The sequence below is a fragment of the Syngnathoides biaculeatus genome, chromosome 22 (assembly GCF_019802595.1).
Source record: "Syngnathoides biaculeatus isolate LvHL_M chromosome 22, ASM1980259v1, whole genome shotgun sequence".
Taxonomy (NCBI): domain Eukaryota; kingdom Metazoa; phylum Chordata; class Actinopteri; order Syngnathiformes; family Syngnathidae; genus Syngnathoides; species Syngnathoides biaculeatus.
This window is the reverse complement of record NC_084661.1, coordinates 5,934,035-5,955,116: the sequence shown is the minus strand read 5'-3', so window position 1 is coordinate 5,955,116 and position 21,082 is coordinate 5,934,035. Positions and strand designations below refer to the sequence as shown.

General features: G+C 40.9%; 1 protein-coding gene across 10 annotated transcripts in view; it reads right to left on the bottom strand.

The window, feature by feature from the left end:
* The window catches only part of tmem94 (transmembrane protein 94), a 224,964-nt gene that overhangs the window by 202,638 nt on the left and 1,244 nt on the right, over positions 1-21,082 (bottom strand). For 8 of the 10 annotated variants that reach the window (XR_009793510.1, XR_009793509.1, XM_061809568.1 and 5 more), the window contains exon 2: positions 117-420. Coding sequence is in view for 8 of the 10 variants with exons in the window: in XM_061809568.1 (XP_061665552.1) it covers positions 117-140 (24 nt within the window). In the remaining 2 variants the exon portion in view is untranslated. The remainder of the gene's footprint in view (positions 1-116; positions 421-21,082) is intronic. The other 2 variants (XM_061809566.1, XM_061809571.1) reach the window with 1 other exon arrangement.

Genomic DNA, 21,082 nt, shown 5'->3' with positions numbered 1-21,082 from the left:
TGCCTCTCTGGTTTCGTGTAGTCAACCATTACCAAACTCAAGGGGTCTCTCTGGTTTTGTAAACAACAGCCCAACTCATGAAACTACATCAGAAAACAAGCAGATATTCAACTCACTTGTTTCATATCCTTTGATTCCATGTGAACAGGCGCCACTCCTCATGGTCTGCTCCTGCCCTAGTCAACACGACTTGACAGTTTGCAGTCAGTGAATGCCAAATCCAAATTTGGACAATAGGAGCGCTCAGTTAGTGAACTCCTACTCAGCCTGCGGATACTTAATGAATTTGGAGGCAGAAATGAGAAAGCAGGTTGGTGCACCTTTGAAAGAAGTCAGCAAACACACGCCAGCTATTTTTTGGTAGATGAGACGTTTTTGTGGTGGATTCAGATGCTCAGCAGAATGTACATGGAGCCACCTCTAGGAAAAAAAGAAAAAAAAATAGACAAATTATAAGATGAGAAAAACACTTCATGTTTAAAGGAGGCATTTGATGGTCGATTAATAAGTTTTTGGGTGATTGTGTATATGCCTATTTGAGGATCATCATTGGAGTACTCAACTCTTTGTGGGAGGTTTTCTGCAGCATTGGAAAAAGTAGGTTCTTTTTCAAAATTAATTTATGGCAGATGTAGCATTGGTTGCGATTTAACAATTAAGTCAAAAATACAATAAAATATCCAATGCAGTACTGTAATATTGTAAATATGTGCTTTTGTTGGTTAAAACATGACCATCCAACCAGGTAATTTAAAACACTGATTCACTGCATACAGTACCTCTCCATATTTTTAGTTTTGGTTTATCCTCCTGTTCAACATGTTAAGGCTCTGTTTTGATCAAAACTTCAGAACTTTAATGTTGGTTATCGTAACTAAGCAGATGAAAGATTTATCAAGCAGTGTCTCACGATGACGACAGTTCAATTGATGTGTTGTGTCACTGTCGAATACAGGTAATTAATTGGATGCGTCAAATTAAATTAAATTAGAAGACAACAAAATTTAGAACTGTCTTTGGGAATAAAAGGGACTGTTAGTAAATTCAGTACCTAGAGTCACTCTTTAAAAACTAAAGACAAAGTCCAAACTCTTACTGTAGTGATAGTTTCCAACATGGCTCATACTTATTGGTATAATTACTAAAAATAATTCCTCCATCTGAAGAACTTATCCAGGGTGGCTTGCATGTGCCAAGCTGAGCAAGAGAAGCTCATCTGTGTTTTTATCATGTAGACTATACTACTATTGTGTCATGATCTTTTGACTGGACCCCCCCCAAAAAAAAGATCACTGAACAGTTGTTGCTCGTTTAGAATAATGCAGCTCAGGTTCTGACCAAAGGAAAGAGGTTTGATCATATTATTCAAACTCTTAAGTCTGACTCCCAGATTTTAAAGTTCTGCTACTGTTCTAAATGGTTTCAGTCTTAAAAATTGTTCTTCTTTTTCCTTTCGGCTTGTCCCTTTAGGGGTGGACACAGCACGTCACCTTTTACCATGCAAACCTATCTGCTCTTTCAAAGGTCGGAGAATACTCTGTGCCTTATCCCATAATGAACATTAGGATAATTAAAGCAGACATGGATTCTGATCCTTGATCCATATCGCAAGTAATCTTTCTATCTCGGGAGCGATCGAAGAATGTTCCTTCGCTTTGTTTGTTTTTTAAAAAAAAAAAAAAAAAATGCTTTGTGATCACTGTATCCCAAGAAGCGGTGAAACGCTTCACGTGCGCTTAAATACGGGCATTGTCCTGAATAATGATCGTCACGGTTGACCGACCGAAGCCCAAGTCTTTACCGATATTCGATGGTGTTACTCCTTTCTTCGATCTTTTTATGATGTTAAGCTTTGTTTCCACGGTAATCGCTTTTCTTTAGGCTAGACCAGCATTGCTTGATTTATAAAAAAATAATTAAAAACCCTTCTTTTGGGCCATAATATTAAAAAGCTGAGCGAAAAAGGCAATTATACTCCTGGCACACAAAAACAAATAAGCAATATGCATTCGCTAAAGCAGAAGCACAATTGTGCTGGAGACAAAATGGCGGACGACACAGGCCTCATAAAGTCGAAATGTTGTAGGTGGAGGATCTTGAAACCCGAGGAGTCCCTGTAATTTAATAGACTACGCCGATTTGATTTGGTGATATCAGTATCAGCAGATAATGAGCATTTTTCTGATGATCGGGTTTCATGTCATAATTTGCTGATCCAATCAACGACACCACTGATCGTCTCAGCAAAAGACCTTTACTCCCCGTCGCCATCGTGCCCAGTATATTTAAAATAAAAAAAAAAAAAATTGTTTATCTGAGCCTTCAAGTGTTTTTTGATATAGAACTAAAGCCCCCTTCTACCCCACAAAATAAAAAAACTGCAGCACGGGAGAGGAAAAACACCAGAGAGAGACACTTAATGTCCGGATTAGACTACAAGACAAATTTGCTCTCGAGATTGGGGATGACAAGTGGATCGCGCCGACTGTATTATAAGAAGTAAATGGGGTGGGAAGGATGTGTGTTGGTGGTCACCAGTGCTCAGGACAACGAAGGACGTTCACTTAAGATTTGTTTGACGTTTGTTCACATACTTTTAGAACGAAATGTCTTGCAAGCAGGCAACAAAATGTTACGTAGCCTCGCAAGTGCTAGCGCTTGTGTGTAAGCAAGTTGCATTCTGTACAATAAATCTGACTAGAGTAGTGATTTCCAACCTTTATGGCGCCAGGGCTCTTACTTTATAATTGAAAAATGCCACAGCAAACCAACAAACAAAAATGTCAAAAAGTAGATATATTCATTGCTTTATGTACTGACTGCCATCTCGCAGACAAAGATTAATTTGCTCGGTTTGTCACTATGCCTCACTGGCATAAATAATGGTACTATTGTAAATATATATTTTGAGTAATTAAGTACACAAGTCTATACAGTAAATGAACTGGTCCTTAAAGTAGACATTGATCCATCTTGTGATTGGATGTCGTTCTTTGAAATGTGCTGATCGTCCCTAAATAAACAAGCCTGAGGAGACCTGTGCAGGAGCTTTAAGTTTAGTACAGCGTTCCCTCACTACTTCGCACTTCACCGTTTGTGGCTTCAGTGCTTCGTGGTTGTTTCCACCCCCACCCCCAAAAAAAATGGCCTGGTGACGATGAAGAGACTTAAGAAAATTTTGAGGAACCTCAAGCTGCAATGAGGAATTTACCCCTTCGAGGACGAGGCTTATCAGCAAGCAAAGGATGGTTTGAAAAATTTCAAACTCGTTACAGTCTCAGAAGCATGCCTCTGCATGGTGAGGATTCCTCCGGTGACAATGATGCTGCTCGGCATTACGTGGGGGGAAGAATTTTCCCAAGACAACAACAACCTGGTATGAGCTATTGAGTTTAGCAATTGTGTTGAAGGGTTTATGTCCTTGAACAGGGGAGTTTTGAAGCAGAAGGAAAAACAAAGACAACAAGTTTTTAATATAATATAAAAACCATGACCACGTCCAGCAGAATAGGGCAATAAAAATGTTAATGTGCAGCAGCACAAGGTTGAAATTAATATTTAACAAGACACTTGTACATCTTAAATATGCTAATCCTGAATACATAATGTAGACATTTTAAACATTGTGGCACCCAAATACACATGTATACATGAGCGTTCATCTAAAAAATATCATACCAGATCGGTCGTGGCCCGCGTTAATAACGACCGCCCCCGGCACTGCAAATCTGCAGTGAGTCGGTGCAAAGTGCAGTAACTGTGGGTCGAAGACAAAGTAGAGGAGGAAACTGGACTCGTCGACAGAAGAAGAGGAATAGACAGAGCCTAAAGCTGAGTATAGGGAGTTTGAATGCTGGGACGATGACGGGAAAAGCTCAAGAGTTGGTTGACATGATGATTAGGAGAAAGGTTGATATATTGTGCATCCAAGAGAGCAGGTGGAAAGGTAATGAGGCTAGAAGTTTAGGAGCAGGGTTTAAATTATTTTACCATGGAGTTACTGGTAAGAGAAACGCAGTAGGGGTGAGGTGAAAAGAGTATCAGATCAAGTGAGGAGACTGAAATTTTAAATTGAGGGTGTTATTTAAAATGTGATGAGTGGGTATGGCCCATAGGTACGACGTGACCTAGAGATGAAAGAGAAATTCTGGAAGGAACTAGATGAAGTAGTTCTGAGCAACCCAGACAGAGAGAGAGAGTTGTGATTGGTGTAGGTTGTATTGGGCATGTTGGTAAAGGAAACAAGGGTAATGAAGTGATTGGTAGTACGGCATTCAGAAAAAGAACTTTGTGGGACAGATGCTGGTTAGACTTAGCAAAAAGAATGGAAATGGCAGGAGTGAACAACTTTTTCCCAGAAGAGGCAGGAACATAGAGTGATCTACAAGAGCGGAGATAGGAACCCATGCAGCTGGACTATATTTTGTGCATACAATGTAATCTGAAGGAGGTTACTAACTGTAAAGTAGTTGTAGGGGAGAGTGTAGCTCGACAGCATAAGATGGTGGTGTGTAGGGTGACTCTGGTGGTGGGTAGGAAGATTAAAAAGACAAAAGTAGAGCAGAGAACAATGTAGTGGAAGCTGAGAAAGGAGGAATTTTGTGTGGCCTTTCGGAAAGAGCTGAGACAGGCTCTAGAGGAACTCTCAGAAGACTGGAATACTACTGCCAAGGTATTCAGAAAGGCAGGCAGGAGAGTACTTGGGGTGTCTTCTGGCAGGATAGGGGAGAAGGAGACTTGGTGGTGGAACCTCAAAATAGAAGAAGTCATCCAAGGAAAGAGACCAGTGAAGAAGAAGTGGCACACAGAGGACTGAGGAGAGGCGAAAGGAATACATTGAGATGCAACGTAGGGGAAAGGTAGAGGTGGCAAAGGCTAAACAAGAGGTATATGACGACATGTACACCAGGTTGCACAGGAAAGAAGGACGAAAGGATCTCTACAGGTTGGCCAGACAGGGATAGAGATGGGAAGGATGTGCAGCAGGTAAGGGTGGTTTTCTAAAAATGGTGAGCATGGGTAAGCTAACACACATCCGCCGACCTCAACAACGAGGACTGAAGTGAACTGTGGAAAGGATAACTAACACCCCAGCAGTTCTCCCTGGAATTTATTGTGAGCAAAGCCCAAACATATGGGACATTTAAATAGGAAGACAACACACCAAGAGATTACTGAAGAACCTGGCTGGCCTGCGTTGCGGGCGGCCTCAACACCAAGTGAGCGGCAATGGATGGACCGTCGTAACAGCAAAGAGCAAGATAAAAATGTGAGTCAGTGCAAAATATTGATGTCAGACTTACAAATAGATCTGAGGCACTCTTACGAGACCCAGGCCAAGAAGGCTCATCCTCCACCACCACTGAATGTTATGAAATTAAATCATCCAACAAAAAATTGAGACCCCAAACATTAACAGTTGGTGATGGAGCCAGCAAGGATGTGAAACACTTTTGCAGTGAGAACACCAAAGTACTGTGTTTTACTAATGACACTGTGTCTGATTTCTCTCAAAAAAAATGAAGATTAGCCAAAGTAACAGAGAATATATGTGCGTGAATGAGAGGGATGGAGGGGAAAGAGTGAGGCTCCTGGGAGAAGAGCTAGAGAGGGTGGATGACTTCAAATACTTGGGGTCAAAAAAAAACAGAGCAATGGTGAATGTGGTAAGGAAGTGAAGAAACGTGTCCAAGCAGGTTGGAATAGCTGGCGGAAGGTGTCTGGTGTGTTATGTGACAGAAGGGTCTCTGCTAGGATGAAGGGTAAAGTTTATAAAACCGTGGTGAGGCCATGATGTACAGATCAGAGATCGTGGCTCTGAAGAAACAACAGGAAGCAGAACTTGAGGTAGAAGAAATGAAGCTGTTGAGGTTCTCACTAGGAGTGACCAGGTTGAATAGGATTAGAAATGAGTTCATCAGAGGGAGACCCAAAGTTGGATGTTTTGGAGACAAGGTTCGAGAGAGCAGACTTCGATGGTTTGGACATGTCCAGAGGCGAGAGAGTGAATCTCTTGGTAGAAAAGTGCTGAGGATGGAGCTGCCAGGCAAAAGAGCAAGAGGAAGACCAAAGAGAAGGTTCATGGATGTTGTGAGGGAAGACATGAGGGCACTTGGGTTTAGAGAGGAGGATGCAGGAGATAGGCTAAGATGGAAAAAGATGACATGCTGTGCCGACCCCTAACGGGACAAGCCGAAAGGAAAAAAAGAAAATACATCAAAAAAAAAAAAAAAAAACTGCATTATGTGGGGGAAGCTATGTACTATACAACAGTAGATTCTATGAGTGAAGAATGTTAATTCTGTACTGCAATAAAATGTTTGTTGTTTACTAGACTCTTGTAATTTTTGTTTCAACTATGCAAAGTATAAATACTTGTACATGTTTTAAACATTTTGGTACCCACATACAGACACACGCACACACAAACAAAAAACAACACCCCATCTCAAAGCTTTAAAAAAAAAAAAAAAAAAAAAAAAAAAGCTACATCGCCAGCGCCTCCAGCAGAAGAGTCTGAGTGATGAAAGGTAATTATAAAAGCAATCCATTTTATAATTTATATTATAAATTTATAATACTTTATATATTGTGTTTATAAGTAATTAAAGATTTAACTAAATAAGTCTGTCTAAAATACAGTAAAAGAAAATAAGTATTTGAACACCCTGCTGTATTGCAAGTTCTCCCACTTAGAAATCATGGATGGGTCTGAAATTTTTATCGTAGGTGCATGTCTACTGTGAGAGAGTTAATCTAAAGAAAAACCCAAAAATCACATTTTTAGCAATTTATGTGTGATACGGCTGCAAATAACTATTTGAACACCTGAAAACCAATGTTAATATTTGAACAGTAAACTTTATTTGCAATTACAGAGGTCAAACGTTTCTTGTAGGTGTTCACCAGGTTTCCACACACTGCCGGTGGGCTTTTGGCCCACTCCTCCACACAGATCTTCTCTAGATCAGACAGGTTTCTGGGCTGTTGCTGAGAAACACGGAGTTTAGGCTCCCTCCAAAGATTTTCTATTGGGTTTAGGTCTGGAGACTGGCTCGGCCATGCCAGACCCTTGATATGCTTCTTACGGAGCCACTCCTTGGTTTTCCTGGCTGTGTGCTTCGGGTCAATGGCATGTTGAAAGACCCAGCTACAACCTATCTTCCATGCTCTGACCGAGGGAATGAGGTTATTCCCCAAAATCTCACAATACCGCGGTCATTCCATTACAGACGCTCCTCAACTTGCGTTTTAGTTACGTTCCGAATGGCCGAATGTAATGTGAAAATGAACATGAGTTGTTACTGTTGTTGGATTAATTGGATATAAAATTCTCATATTTGCTTTCTTGGGTTTTTAATGCAATGCAATCGAGAGGCACATTGGGTGCCATGGAAACTTTGGTATAATGTACTTTAACATTGTGATGCAATCAATTTACATTGGGTGCCGTGGAAACACCAGACAGTGATCCAGAAGACAACCAAGACTGACGATATCCAGAGGATGGTGAAGACATCGCAAAGACTCACATTGACTATTTTTGTCACGGTTGCTTTGTTTGTCACAATTTTTTTTGTGTGATGCGGACCACGCTTAGGAATAAAAAAAGTGGAGATGTGATTAGAACGGGTTGGAGATTGTGAAAGAGACACATCTCACGTTCTCCTCGCAAGCCAGAAGTTCCTCTTGTCTTCCTTCCTTGTTAAATTTTACTTTAAATGTCCTAGGCTGTTTAAACCTGACATTAAATTGGTCCTTCGAGCTGGATCCCAAGATGCCTGAGGAATCCGGCAGGTGTGTTGAATACCAGAAAGACCGTGGGCACGACAGACTTTGAGTCTAAAGACCCTTTCTGGTGTGCAGCCCGCTGGCTGGTATCCGACGGTTGACGGGATCCAGAGACGGACGGAAGACAACAGGGTGAGTCCAATTTTGGTTTAAAAAGAGTGAAACCGGTTCAAAGAGTAAATGACGTGGAGTCATTAAAGCGTGCAAGGAGACACGATCAAGCCTTGTCCTATACTAGTCAATGTCAAGCAGTTTGAGGGTGAGGGAGCCCTGTCGCGCATTTAAATTCCGTGTGTAAATAGCTTCACAATAAATTCCATAAAATTCCCTATTCCCGTCTGCAAGAGAAAATTGAGTTAAAGTCATGGTCTACGCTCAGTTGTAAACTTAACACACCACTGTGGAAAATAAAGGCAATAATTCTCTTTAAAGTGACTAAAATGGGAAAAAAATAATAGTAAGGAAAAATTTAGAGACACACTGCAGTGTAAAGATTGGAAATATGCCGGAAAAAATTAACCCAACACAAAACTAATATTTATATAAATGGATATTAACAACTTCACTGGTCAGTTAAATAGCCAGAAAATAGCGACCTTGCAAGAGTACATAATAAAATAAGTAGTAATAGAGATATATAGAATATTGGAAGAAAATAGCATGAGAGAGATGAGAATGTTGAGAGAAAGAAAATTGAATGTTTCATAGAAGAGATGATGACAGAAAAGGACTGACATCAGGACAATAAAGGAAAGATGAAAATTAAGAACGGATAGGTGAGTGCACGCGCCTCTCTACCCCCAACTGCCTTTTTCACAATATGACATGACATCATAAAATAATGAGCAACTGAGACAGACTGGACTTGGACAAAACTTTTTAAGGGGAGTGTGCCGACTGCACCTCAGGACATTCAAAATAAGACTACTTTGCGTGCCTGACTTTGACACTTTAATTCCCTCAGACCAGATGCAATAATATTCATCGTAATAACAACAATGTGTCATTTTTGGGACTGACAAATTAATGGTGAATTTGGGTACCAAATAACTCCATGACACAAAATGATGCAATAAGGAAGACTTAAAAATGACATCATTGTTGAAATGGAGGGCATAAGCACAAAAAGCATTTTGCAACATAAAGCAAGCATTGGTGACAAGTGCGGTCTTGATTGTGCCAAATTGTGATAAGATTAGGATTTAAAAAGGTCACTTTATGACTTTAAAGAAATAAGTGCATTAACTGTTTTGTTTCACCTTCTGCAAAACATGACATTTCTATCACAATAGAAAGATGTACAAATCTTAATCCAGCAAATGTTGCCATTTCCGGGACATGGAACAAAACATGATTGTCAAAAATTGGGAAAGAAAGATTTTTTTTTTTTTAATAAATAAAGCAGATGTGACATGAAAGACCAGCCATTACCAATAGGAAATGTGTACGTATTTGGGAAAACCAAATCAGAATATGCTGCAGCATTTTCTGCAAAAAAAAAAACAGTACAACGAACACTAACTGAGGCATGTAAACTAAAGAAAAATTTAACGATTTATACAGACAACCAATAAGCATTTGCAACGGTTCCTATTTTTGCGCAATAATGGAAAAAAAAAAAAGCAGATAATTTCATCCACAGGCAATGTATGCAAAATTGTTAGTTCAATTAATAAATGAAAGAACTGAAAAAAACTTACTGTATCCAAATGTGTCACACAGACAAACAAAAAATATGAATTCATTGGGAAATGCTTTGCTGATAAAATAATTAAGGAAGCAGCATGGGGGGGCTCAAATTGAATACATTACGAGAAACTCAGCAAGAGTCAAAAAAAAAAAAAACCCAACCCTAAAACAACATCTATGTATGACCAAACAAACCAGTTGCACCAAATTAACTTGTCTAAATTGAGTCATGAGCTAACGCATGTCTCAACAGGAGGGATAATGGAAGGACAGTTAACTTTAATATTATACTCCCTAAAAAAAAAAAAAAAAAACATTCTCCAAATTGTCCACATGAACTTTATTGAATTAAACCAAAGTGAGATTTATTAATCAAAATGTATTAACACACATTTGCTACAATGAAAAGAATGCTTCTGCTCGCAAAGAACGCTTTGCTCAGCACACATGTCGTTATCGTACATATTTGTAAGTTTACATATCGTAACTTTCCAACAACATGCAGACAGTCACACAAACAAGTTTTTGCTTGCCCCCACCCTTTAGATTTGTTGGTAGGGACCTCCTAAATCTAATAAAAAGAGAGGTTTCAAGGAAGACTGCTTTAGAATATTCAAGAATTGTACCAGACTTCTTTGTTCTCTTTGAGCTCAAGTAACAGAAAATAGGTATTCTCTCCTTTTACTTCAAATTGAATTTACCCGACAATATGAAAAAAAAAAAAAAAAAGTATTGCTTGGTCATAATAGATGCATTCTCAAAATTGGTAGAACTCTTTCCAACAGAGCATCCCAACTTAATCGACATCATCAGGATATCACATTGGTGGAACCAGGAGACTGGATCCTGGTGAGAAGCAAAAAGAAGCACCGTATTTTCCCAAGTGGGAATGTCCATTTCAGGTTTTGTTGAATACTCACAGCTGTAAAAATTAGGTTGACTTGGATTCATTTGGCACATTCCACAAAGGTAATTTCAGTCTAGGATCCGATTGGAGAGGTGAGCTAAAGACTGGTTAACAAGCTGGGTGGAGATTTATATCTCAAAATAGCTGACGGCCAGTTAAGAAATTTAAAGACACTGAACCTATAGGGATACCTAGATGAAATACCTACCCTAAAGTGGTTAGGTCCTGAAATGGGATGCTGTGGAGTGGTCGTAACATTCTTCCTGCTTTTGAGATATCTGTGGGGTGTCGTAATATTGTCATGCCATGCATGAAAAACCTACGGCACTCCAAAACCTAAATGATCCACAATTGGGTTCTCATGCGTGCAATGATACAAAATTTATTTTATAATAATCCCATGGTTCGACAAGGGAACAAGGAGCAGTATTTAGTCAAATTAAGTGGTATATGATGAATAATCTGAATGCACACGAGTTGGGACACTTTGGTGACGGATGAAAATAATGAAGGAGCAAGTTCATGTTGGGGCTTTTTCCTCTGGGTCTACATCTATGGTAATCCACGCTTCATTTTGATGGTTTGTGAAAAGTACAGAGGTAACAGCTAGCACCCTTTCTGCGAAAGCAACATTAGAAAAGGTAAGGGGGAGCCAAAAGCTAAAGGTTGATGAGAGGTTTCATGTAATAACAGTAATTTGGGGACAAAATAATAATAGTCTTCTTATGGTGTAACAAGCAGCAACACCTTTATCAAAAGATTGCATCGTTTGCATGGGTCCCAGACCACTTTCACAGATTATAGAAGCGCTTTTACAATGCAGCCCTATGGGGGCACAAACCAGTGCAATCTGTAGGCCGGTCCCAAGCCCGGATAAATGCAGAGGGTTGCGTCAGGAAGGGCATCCGGCGTAAAAACTGTGCCAAACAAATATGAGCGTTCATCTAAAGAATCCCATACCGGATCGGTCGTGGCCCGGGTTAACAACGCCCGCCCCCGGCTGCTAACCTGCAAGGCGTCGGTGGAAATTCAGCTACTGTGGGTCGAAGACAAAGAAGAGGAGGAAACCGGATCCAGCGTCAGAAGAAAAAGAGGAAAGCACAGAGCCTACAACTGAGTGTAGGGACTTTGAATGTTGGGACTATGACAAGAAAAGCTCAGGAGTTGGTTGACATGATGATTAGGAGAAAGGTTGATATTCTGTGCATCCAAGAGAGCAGGTGGAAAGGTAGTAAGGAGAGAAGTTTGGGAGCAGGGTTTAAATTATTCTACCACGGAGTAGATGGGAAGAGAAATGGAGTAGGGGTTATTTTAAAAGGAAGAGCTGGCTAAGAATGTCTTTGAGGTGAAAAGAGTATCAGATCGAGTGATGAGACTAAAATTTGAAATTGAGGGTGTTATGTATAATGTGGTTAGCGGCTATGCACCACAGGTAGGATGTGACCAAGAGTTGAAAGAGAAATTCTGGAAGGAACTAGATGAAGTAGTTCTGAGCATCCCAGACAGCGAGAGAGTTGTGATTGGTGCAGATTGTAATGGACATATTGGTAAAGGAAACAGGGGCGATGAAGAAGTGATGGGTAAGTACGGCATCCAGGAAAGGAACTTTGAAGGGCAGATGGTGGTGGACTTTGCAAAAAGGATGGAGATGGCTGTAATGAACACTTATTTCCAGAAGATGGAGGAACATATAGTGACCTACAAGAGCGGAGGTAGAACCACGCAGGTAGATTATATTTTGTGCAGACGATGTAATCTGAAGGAGGTTACTGACTGTAAAGTAGTGGTAGGGGAGAGTGTAGCTCGACAGCATAGGATGGTAGTATGTAGGATGATTCTGGTGGTGGGTAGGAAGATTAAGAAGACAAAAGGTAGAGCAGAGAACCATGTGGTGGAAGCTGAGAAAGGAAGAATGTTGTGCGGCCTTCCGGAAAGAGGTGAGACAGGCTCTCGATGGACAACCGAAGCTCCTGGAAGACTGGACGACGACAGCCAAGGTGATCAGAGAGACAGGCAGGAGAGTACTTGGTGTGTCATCTGGTAGGAAAGGGGAGAAGGAGACTTGGTGTTGGAACCCCAAAATACAGGGAGTCATACAAGGAAAGAGATTAGCGAAGAAGAAGTGGGATACTGAGAGGACTGAGGAGAGGCGAAAGGAGTACATCGAGATGCGACGTAGGGCAAAGGTAGAGGTGGCAAAGGCTAAACAAGAGGCATATGAAGACATGTACACCAGGTTGGGCACGAAAGAAGGAGAAAAAGGATCTCTACAGGTTGGCCAGACAGAGGGATAGAGATGGGAAGGATGTGCAGCAGGTCAGGGTGATTAAGGATAGAGATGGAAATGTGTTGACTGGTGCCGGTAGTGTACTAAATAGATGGAAAGAATACTTTGAGAAGTTGATGAATGAAGAAAATGAGAGAGAAGGAAGAGTTAAAGAGGCAAGAGTGAAGGACCAGGAAGTGGAAATGATTACTAAGGGGGAAGTCAGAAAGGCACTACAAAGGATGAAAAATGGAAAGGCAGTTGGTCCTGATGACATACCGGTAGAGGTATGGAAGCAATTTGGAGAGATGGCTGTGGAGTTTTTGACCAACTTATTCAACAGAATACTAGCGGGCGAAAAGATGCCTGAAGAATGGAGGAAAAGTGTTCTAGTTCCCATTTTTAAGAACAAAGGGGATGTTCAGAGCTGTGGGAACTATAGAGGAATAAAGTTGATGAGCCACACAATGAAGTTATGGGAAAGAGTAGTGGAGGCTAGACTCAGGACAGAAGTAAGTATCTGCGAGCAACAGTACGGTTTCATGCCTAGAAAGAGTACCACAGATGCATTATTTGCCTTGAGGATGCTAGTGGAAAAGTACAGAGAAGGTCAGAAGGAGCTACATTGTGTCTTTGTGGATCTAGAGAAAGCCTATGACAGAGTACCAAGAGAGGAACTGTGGTACTGCATGCGTAAGTCTGGTGTGGCAGAGAAGTATGTTAAAATAGTACAGGACATGTATGATGGCAGCAGAACAATGGTGAGGTGTGCCTTAGGTGTGACAGAGGAATTTAAGGTGGGGGTGGGACTGCATCAGGGATCAGCTCTGAGCCCCTTCCTCTTTGCAGTGGTAATGGATAGGGTGACAGATGAGGTTAGACTGGAATCCCCTTGGACCATGATGTTCGCAGATGATATTGTGATAAGCAGTGAAAGCAGGGAGCATGCAGAGGAACAATTAGAAAGATGGAGACATGCACTGGAAAGGAGAGGAATGAAGATTAGCCGAAGTAAAACAGAATATATGTGCGTGAATGAGAAAAGTAGAGGGGGAAGAGTGAGGCTACAGGGAGAAGAGATAGCGAGGGTGGACGACTTCAAATACTTGGGGTCAACAATACAGAGCAATGGAGAGTGTGGTCAGGAAGTGAAGAAACGGGTCCAAGCAGGTTGGAACAGCTGGCGAAAGGTGTCTGGTGTTATGTGACAGAAGAGTGTCTGCTAGGATGAAGGGCAAAGTTTACAAAACAGTGGTGAGGCCGGCCATGATGTACGGATTAGAGACAGTGGCACGAGAGAGCAGACTTTGATGGTTTGGACATGTTCAGAGGCGAGAGAGTGAGTATATTGGTAGAAGGATGCTGAGGATGCAGGCAAAAGAGCGAGAGGAAGACCAAAGAGAAGGTTTATGGATGTGGTGAGGGAAGACATGAGGGCAGTTGGGGTTAGAGAGGAAGATGCAGGAGATAGGCTAAGATGGCAAAAGATGAGACGCTGTGGCGACCCCTAACGGGACAAGCCGAAAGGAAAAGAAGAAGAAGAAGCGCTATTACCAGATAATTGCTCATTGGAAGTTATGAGTAAAATACTACCTGATAATGACTGCAAAAATTGGGATTCTGTACAGGGTTCATAGTCTGACCAAAAAAATTGAAGGGCTTTTTAAGGGCTGACACGAAAAATTTAGGGCTGACACTGAAAAAATTTAGGGCCATCGTGGGAAATCAAGAGTAAGGAAAAAAGACTCACCCAATGGTGCCATCAACCGTTCTTGGTTCATCAAGTGTTCCAGTATCTCAGTACCTGTGACAGTGATCACCTGTCGGCCCTTGTGGTAGTTCTCATTGATATGACCATTGTCAACGTCTTCACATAACAGTAGACAGAAAAACTGATTCTAACTACAATTGCAACTATATACACAAATGTCTTCTACTGATGTCTGTCTCAGCACCCCTACTCTAGCTCCTTGAGCCTACCCAGTGCCTCCTTTATTTGTTGCTGCAGAGGTGCCAAAGGGGCTCTTGTCCTTTGCTCGGTGATAAACATCAGATTCCTCTTTTCTTCTGCCTCCTCACACAGCCTGTCAGCCTTCTCAATAAGCGTTGATAAGTCAGTCTCTAGTCTGGCTATGCCAAATGTAGCCAGGTACGAAGTCTTCCTTTCCCCACAGTGGTAGTTTTTAGCAATGTCACTGTCAGGGAACATGACTGTAAACACTTTCGAATTATTTTCACAAGATTTGTAACTGTAATGGCTGCAGATCACTTTTAAAGTCCACACGATCTCTGCCTTTAACAAGTCCGTCTTCGATTATTGAACTACGTTCATAAAGCCTGACTTATGGCTGGACAACTGTAGGTGCGCATTCGGGATCGTAACCGGTTACAGATAGCCGGTTATAACCGGCTTTCGTTTTTTTTTTTTTTTTTTTTTTTTTAAAACCGAAACCGTAATCGGACTTTCGAAATCGGATAAAATTTCCAATCATTTCTTCCGGTACTCCACATTGCGCTATTTTGTCAACCTCATTTCCACTTTTTTCAAGTTTTGCTGTTAGAGTAAAGTTGGACTCAAAAGAACATTCAGTTAAATCAAAGAAACATAAAACATGGCATCGAGGAAACGCTCCAAAGTATGGGAGTAAACTTGTTTTATTGGCAGACATCAAAACACTACTCGCATAATGGGGGGTAACTCTGTGGACTCGTCGTCACTCCGGAAGAGCAACAACAAAAACAGTCCGTGCGGAACCCCGCACCCCAACTCGAGGTCCCGCGGGTTAATTATGTAAAGACCACTATGGTACGGTTTTTTTTTGCTACAGCTGCTCGGTTAAAACCGGTTATGAAAGTAAGCGTTTTTTTGCGATCCTAGTGAGCATGCACTGCTAGTACCACTGCTTGAAGTTGATGCTTCACTATCTTGATATTTTAGAAACAGATTCATACCAATAGAAGATGAGAGAGTCTTTGCCAAATCAGCGTGTCTCCTGTTTTTCCGGTGCGACTCCAGCGCTTTGACGCCCATCTTTTCAAGCTGGTAACTCACAGATGGCAATAAAACATGTGCCGATCTTTTGGATCTCGACGAACCCAGCTCCCAAACTCCTTACTTTTGACCCAAGCTTCTTGAAAAATGCACTTCCCCGTGCTACAAGTTGGATCGATGAAAGAACTATGCTACGTCGTAACGAAGAGAAATGCCTACTCACAGAAACAAACAATGGAATATCAACAAGATGGCGACTAGTTGTCAACACGGTGACTTCCGTTGACAATTTCCGGCTGATTTGGACGCCAGAAGAGAGAGAGAGAGAGCGAGAGCGAGAGAGAGAGAGAGAGGAGAGAGAGAGAGAGAGAGCGAGAGAGAGAGAGAGAGAGAGAGAAGAGAGAGTCTCTCTCTCTCTCTATCTCTCTCTCTCTCTATCTCTCTCTCTCTCTCTCTATCTCTCTCTCTCTATCTCTCTCTCTCTCTATCTCTCTCTCTCTCTCTCTCTCTCTCTCTCTCTCTCTCTCTCTCTCTCTCTCTCTCTCTCTCTCTCACATAAAAGAATAATTTATTTTTTAGGGAGAATTTTGGCGGCAGAGGTCCTCCCTTTGATATTTTTTTAAATTTAAGGCCTTTTTAGGGGCTTGACTGGTTTTCGTGGATTTTAAGGACTTTTAGGAGCCCCTAAATGCCCCTTCGAAAATTTAGGGGTTTTTAGGGACTTTTAGGGCCGCGTGCGAACCCTGTATATCCATTGACTTTTTTGAAAAATGAAAAACATTGTTTTCTGATTCTCACCAGGTATTTCACTTGCGTCCATTTACGAAGAACCAGAAACAAATTGGGAAATTTATCAGCAATGTGTAAAATCATTTTGGTGAGCTGTGGGTGTCACAGTTGAGGGTCGTTCAGTTGAGGAAATTTGCACGCATCTGGAGCGATCACTTTGAAGGACAGTTTCTGCAACATGACCCTAAATTTTCCATTGCACCACATCTTTACAGCAAGGAGAAGAAAACAGAGGACGCCTATCCTACTTTTTTTTTTTTTTTTAAACATAAAAAACTGTCAGCCGCGAGAGAAGCATCGATAGACCAAAGAAACGTCAAAGAAAAGAGGTAAGTTGTTTTGTGCACTACTTTTGTGGGAGACAATAGAAATTAACATCACCTTTACTGTTATTAGTTGCCTAGCTATAGCCTCTCGTGCCAGTACTGTATAAGCAACAGGATACATTATGAGGCGGCACGGTGGCACAAACAGAATAAAACACTAAACAGTGGACACCTATCCTACTCTTTTTGAACATAAAAATATGTCAGCAGTGAGAGACCACTCCATAGACAGAACAAACGCCATACTGTGCGAATGTTGTGTGGGGTACAATAGAAGCTAACATCACCATTACTGGTTATTAGCCACCTACCAATAGCCCCAAGTGCCAGTATAAGCGAGAAGATACGTTATGATGGGTGTTGTCATACCAACACTGTTGATTTTTTGTCTGCGTTCCAAATAAATTTAGTCTTCAATGATTTTTTTTATAATATACGAATGATCTCCCAAATAATTAGAATCCCAAAAGAATGGACTGAATTTACTTATCAAGACCGTAAGACAATGTTCAGTTTAGGGCGATCATTTTTTTTTCATATTTTAATTACGTTATCAATATTTTTTGCGATAGACACCCAATCTAAGAGTTAGTTTATTCATCAACCCAATCTCCTGGCACAATGCAGCTTGTTACTTTTCATAATGCATGTTCTTTTCTTCAAGTCATATGCCTATTTTCTTGTGAAAAAAATTGGTTGATTTTAATGTTTATTTTAAATAAATCAGAAACATTGCTTCTGTTTTATTCTTTTTAAACATGCTACCTACCGAATATTGATGAATTTATGAGTTATTTTCATACAGTTTATTGATGAATCCCTGAAACAGGCCTGTCCATTCTCAACACGTTCAAGTGACGAAGCGACGACTGATGACTCACCATTCACGTCACAATATTCTGGTGAAGTATGCATCCATTGATAAATTTTACAATTATACATAGTTCACCTATTCTTGTCCATTAATTTTCTCCAGACACAATATTACCCAATACAGGTATATGTTTATCAGTTAAAATATTTTTTTCAGAATACATCAGCTCCAAATGTCAAGTGTCAGTGTTGCTGGATGTTTAAACAGTGCACTCGGCCAAGAACCTGTTCAATAGCAACACAAACAGATCCTGTAGTCACTTTTGTCAAGTCATCACAGTGTCACGTTTAGGAGCAGGGTTTAAATTATTTTACCACAGATTAGCTGGGAAGAGAAATGGAGTTGGGGTTATTCTAAAGGAAGAGCTGGCTAAGAATGTCTTGGAGGTGAAAAAAAGTATCAGATCAAGTGACCAGGCTGAAATTTTAAATTGAGGGTGTTGTATATAATGTGATTAGCGGCTATGCCCCACATGTAGGATGTGACCGAGAGTTGAAAGAGAAATTCTGGAAGGAACTAGATGAAATAGTTCTGAGCATCCCAGACAGAGTGTTGTGATTGGTGCAGATTGTAATAGATGTTGGTGAAGGGCGACGTAGAAGTGATGTGGAAGTATGGCATCCAGGAAAGGAACTTTGAGGCATGGTGGTGGACAAAGAGAAGGTTGATGGATGTTGTGGGGGAAGACATGAAGGGAGTTGGTGTCAGAGAGGAAGATGCAGGATGGAAAAAGATGACACGCTGTAGCAACCCCGAACTGGACATGCCAAAATGAAAAGGAGAAAGTCTGAAAATAATGAGCGTTAGGGTTTTTCCTCAATTTCATTCATTTGCTCGGCAAACGTGAGCAGTGCTGCGTTCCTGTTAGCTTGGGCTGGAATGTACACACCTACAAGAATAAAAGGAGGCAAACTCATGCAGCAAGTAAAATACCTTAAAGTTCAAGAATACAGTAATTTCTCATATTTCGAGATAAATTGGGACCAGAACCATCCGCGAAAAGTGAAAAACCTAAGTAGTGGAGGATGTATGTTTATGGGAGTACCAGAAGGTTTAAAATACGTAAACAGTATTTGTACTTTGCAGGTTTGAGACAAAGAGAGGTATTTAGTCATGTCTTTCATTAGAAAACATTCATATAACATACAGCAGGGGTGCTGGGGTGGGGATTTTATTATTATTATTTTTTTTTTTTAGAATGACCAATGATGAAATGGAACATTCACATTTGAAAAATGTACAGGTGTGGTCAGTCATGCACGCAGATTTACAGGTGTGGTCCACCAGTCATGCCTGCAGATAAAGTTGCGGGTATGATTAGGGATGGAATCTCAAGACCTCAAAATAACTTACTGGATTAATATACCATAACTGTAAATTTAAAAATAAAATTAACAAATACATGACTAAAATAGAGAATTTAAATTTCAAACTCAGAAATCATTTCCAATTTCAACTGATAATAGTAGAAGAGGATATAAAACGGTATTTAAAATGTCTTAATCAATAAAAAATTTTGTTCTGACACTTTATCTGAAGGAAAGTTAAATGCACTGGCCTGTCAAGGAATAAACATGAATGGTCTATACCCGGAATGTTTTTAAAATGCTGAAACAATCGCCATTAGTGGCAACAAGCTGGCGATATATTGTAGCAAACATTCCTGTCACCAATCGTGATGTATTGTTGGGAGGGGTGGGGGGAGCATGCATCGCGGGACTGCCATAAATTGGAGGCCGGCTTGCTAGAACGCGCCTTTGTGTGCGTGTGCTCGACTTATTGGCCACACCTGAATCAAGCGACGAGGTGGATGATAGTCTAATGTCTTTTTATTTTGGAGGGTGGGAGCACACCATCACACTGCCTCGCGTTCGACGCAATGAGCACCCCTGGTGTAACTGAATTTCCTTTGACATCGCTCATCATGGTGATGACTTTCGATGTAAATGCACTCGCAGTACGTGAAGAAGCTCTGAACATGCGGTTTCGGCCTAACTTCCGTAAATGCTCAGTACGGTTAACTTGCATTTCCTGTTTCCGGGTGAATATTGGTTGTTTTGGAGCAGCCTTGTTAAGTGAGCAACGTTTATGAAATAAACACGTAAATGAATAAAGACTACACATAATAAGCGACGTCTTTCAATATCTATTTTTTTTTTTTATTCGTAACGAATTTTACGCCTGTGATTTTTCGGGCTCAACTGTGCAGATTTGCAAGCACGGAGGCACGTGAGCGCGCTCGTCAAATGTGAGTGACTGAATAGAATGACCAAGTCACAAAGATCTACCCAATACAAAACATTTATTTTAAAGGTATATTGAGGATTCTTCATGTGTAAATGTTTGTGTCCCTTGCATAACTGAATGAGCCAATATTGCATCACATAATTAACTTTAAACATTTCTTCTAACTATCTGAGTTCACGATGATCACTAAAGACCAAACAATTGAAAGTGCACACCTGGGCTGTGTCACTCATGTCAGTGGATTCGTCCAACTGCAGTGAGAAACAGTCTGAGAAACAAATAAGAATTTGAAGACCTGTCTATCAGCTAGAATTCTGACCCTCAAAGACATGTTTTCCTTTAAAAGTCCACCTCCACTCCATGTATTGTCCTGAATCAGATGCACCTGTGAGGTCGTTAGCTGCATAAAGACATCCGTCCATCCCATATAATCAGCAAGACTCAAACTTGTAACATGCCCAAGACCAAAGAGTTGTCCAAAAAGACACCAGAGACAGTTGTACAACTCCACGTGGCTGGAAAGGGCCATGGAGAAATTGCCAAGCAGCTTGGTGAAAAAAAGGTCCACTGTTGGAGCAATCATTAGAAAAATGAAAGAAGCTAAACATGACGGTCAATCACAATCGGAGTGGAGCCTCATGCAAGATATCACCTCGTGGGGTCTCAATGATTCTTAGAAAGGTGAGGAATCAGCCCATAACTACACGACAGGACGTGGTCAATGACCTGAAAAGACCTGGATCCACCATTTCCAAGGTGACTGTTGGTAATACACTAAGATGTTATGGTTTAAAATAATGCATGGCACGGAAGGTTCCCCTGCTTAAACCAGCACCTCAAGGCCCGTCTTATGTTTGCCAATGACCATTTGGATGATACAGAGGAGTTTTGCTTCCTTTTATATAAAAAAAAAAAAGTTATTGAAGTGGTTTTATGGATGTTAGCCATTTCCATTATAGAGCGCACTGTGGATTCATTCACGCTATAATGGAGCGCCACAAAAGCTTAACTTCTGCCGTCTTTAATCATCTCAAAGTTTTACTTTTTTGCTGATCATCATCATCTTCCTATTCGACACTTCGGAGGAAGTTTCACATCAGCACAGCACTTTGGTGGCATTGGGAACACGAGAAGTTGTCAAAGATACTCAGAAGCATAGAAAATGGTGGAAAGGAAGGATAAATGAGAGGGTGGGGCAGAA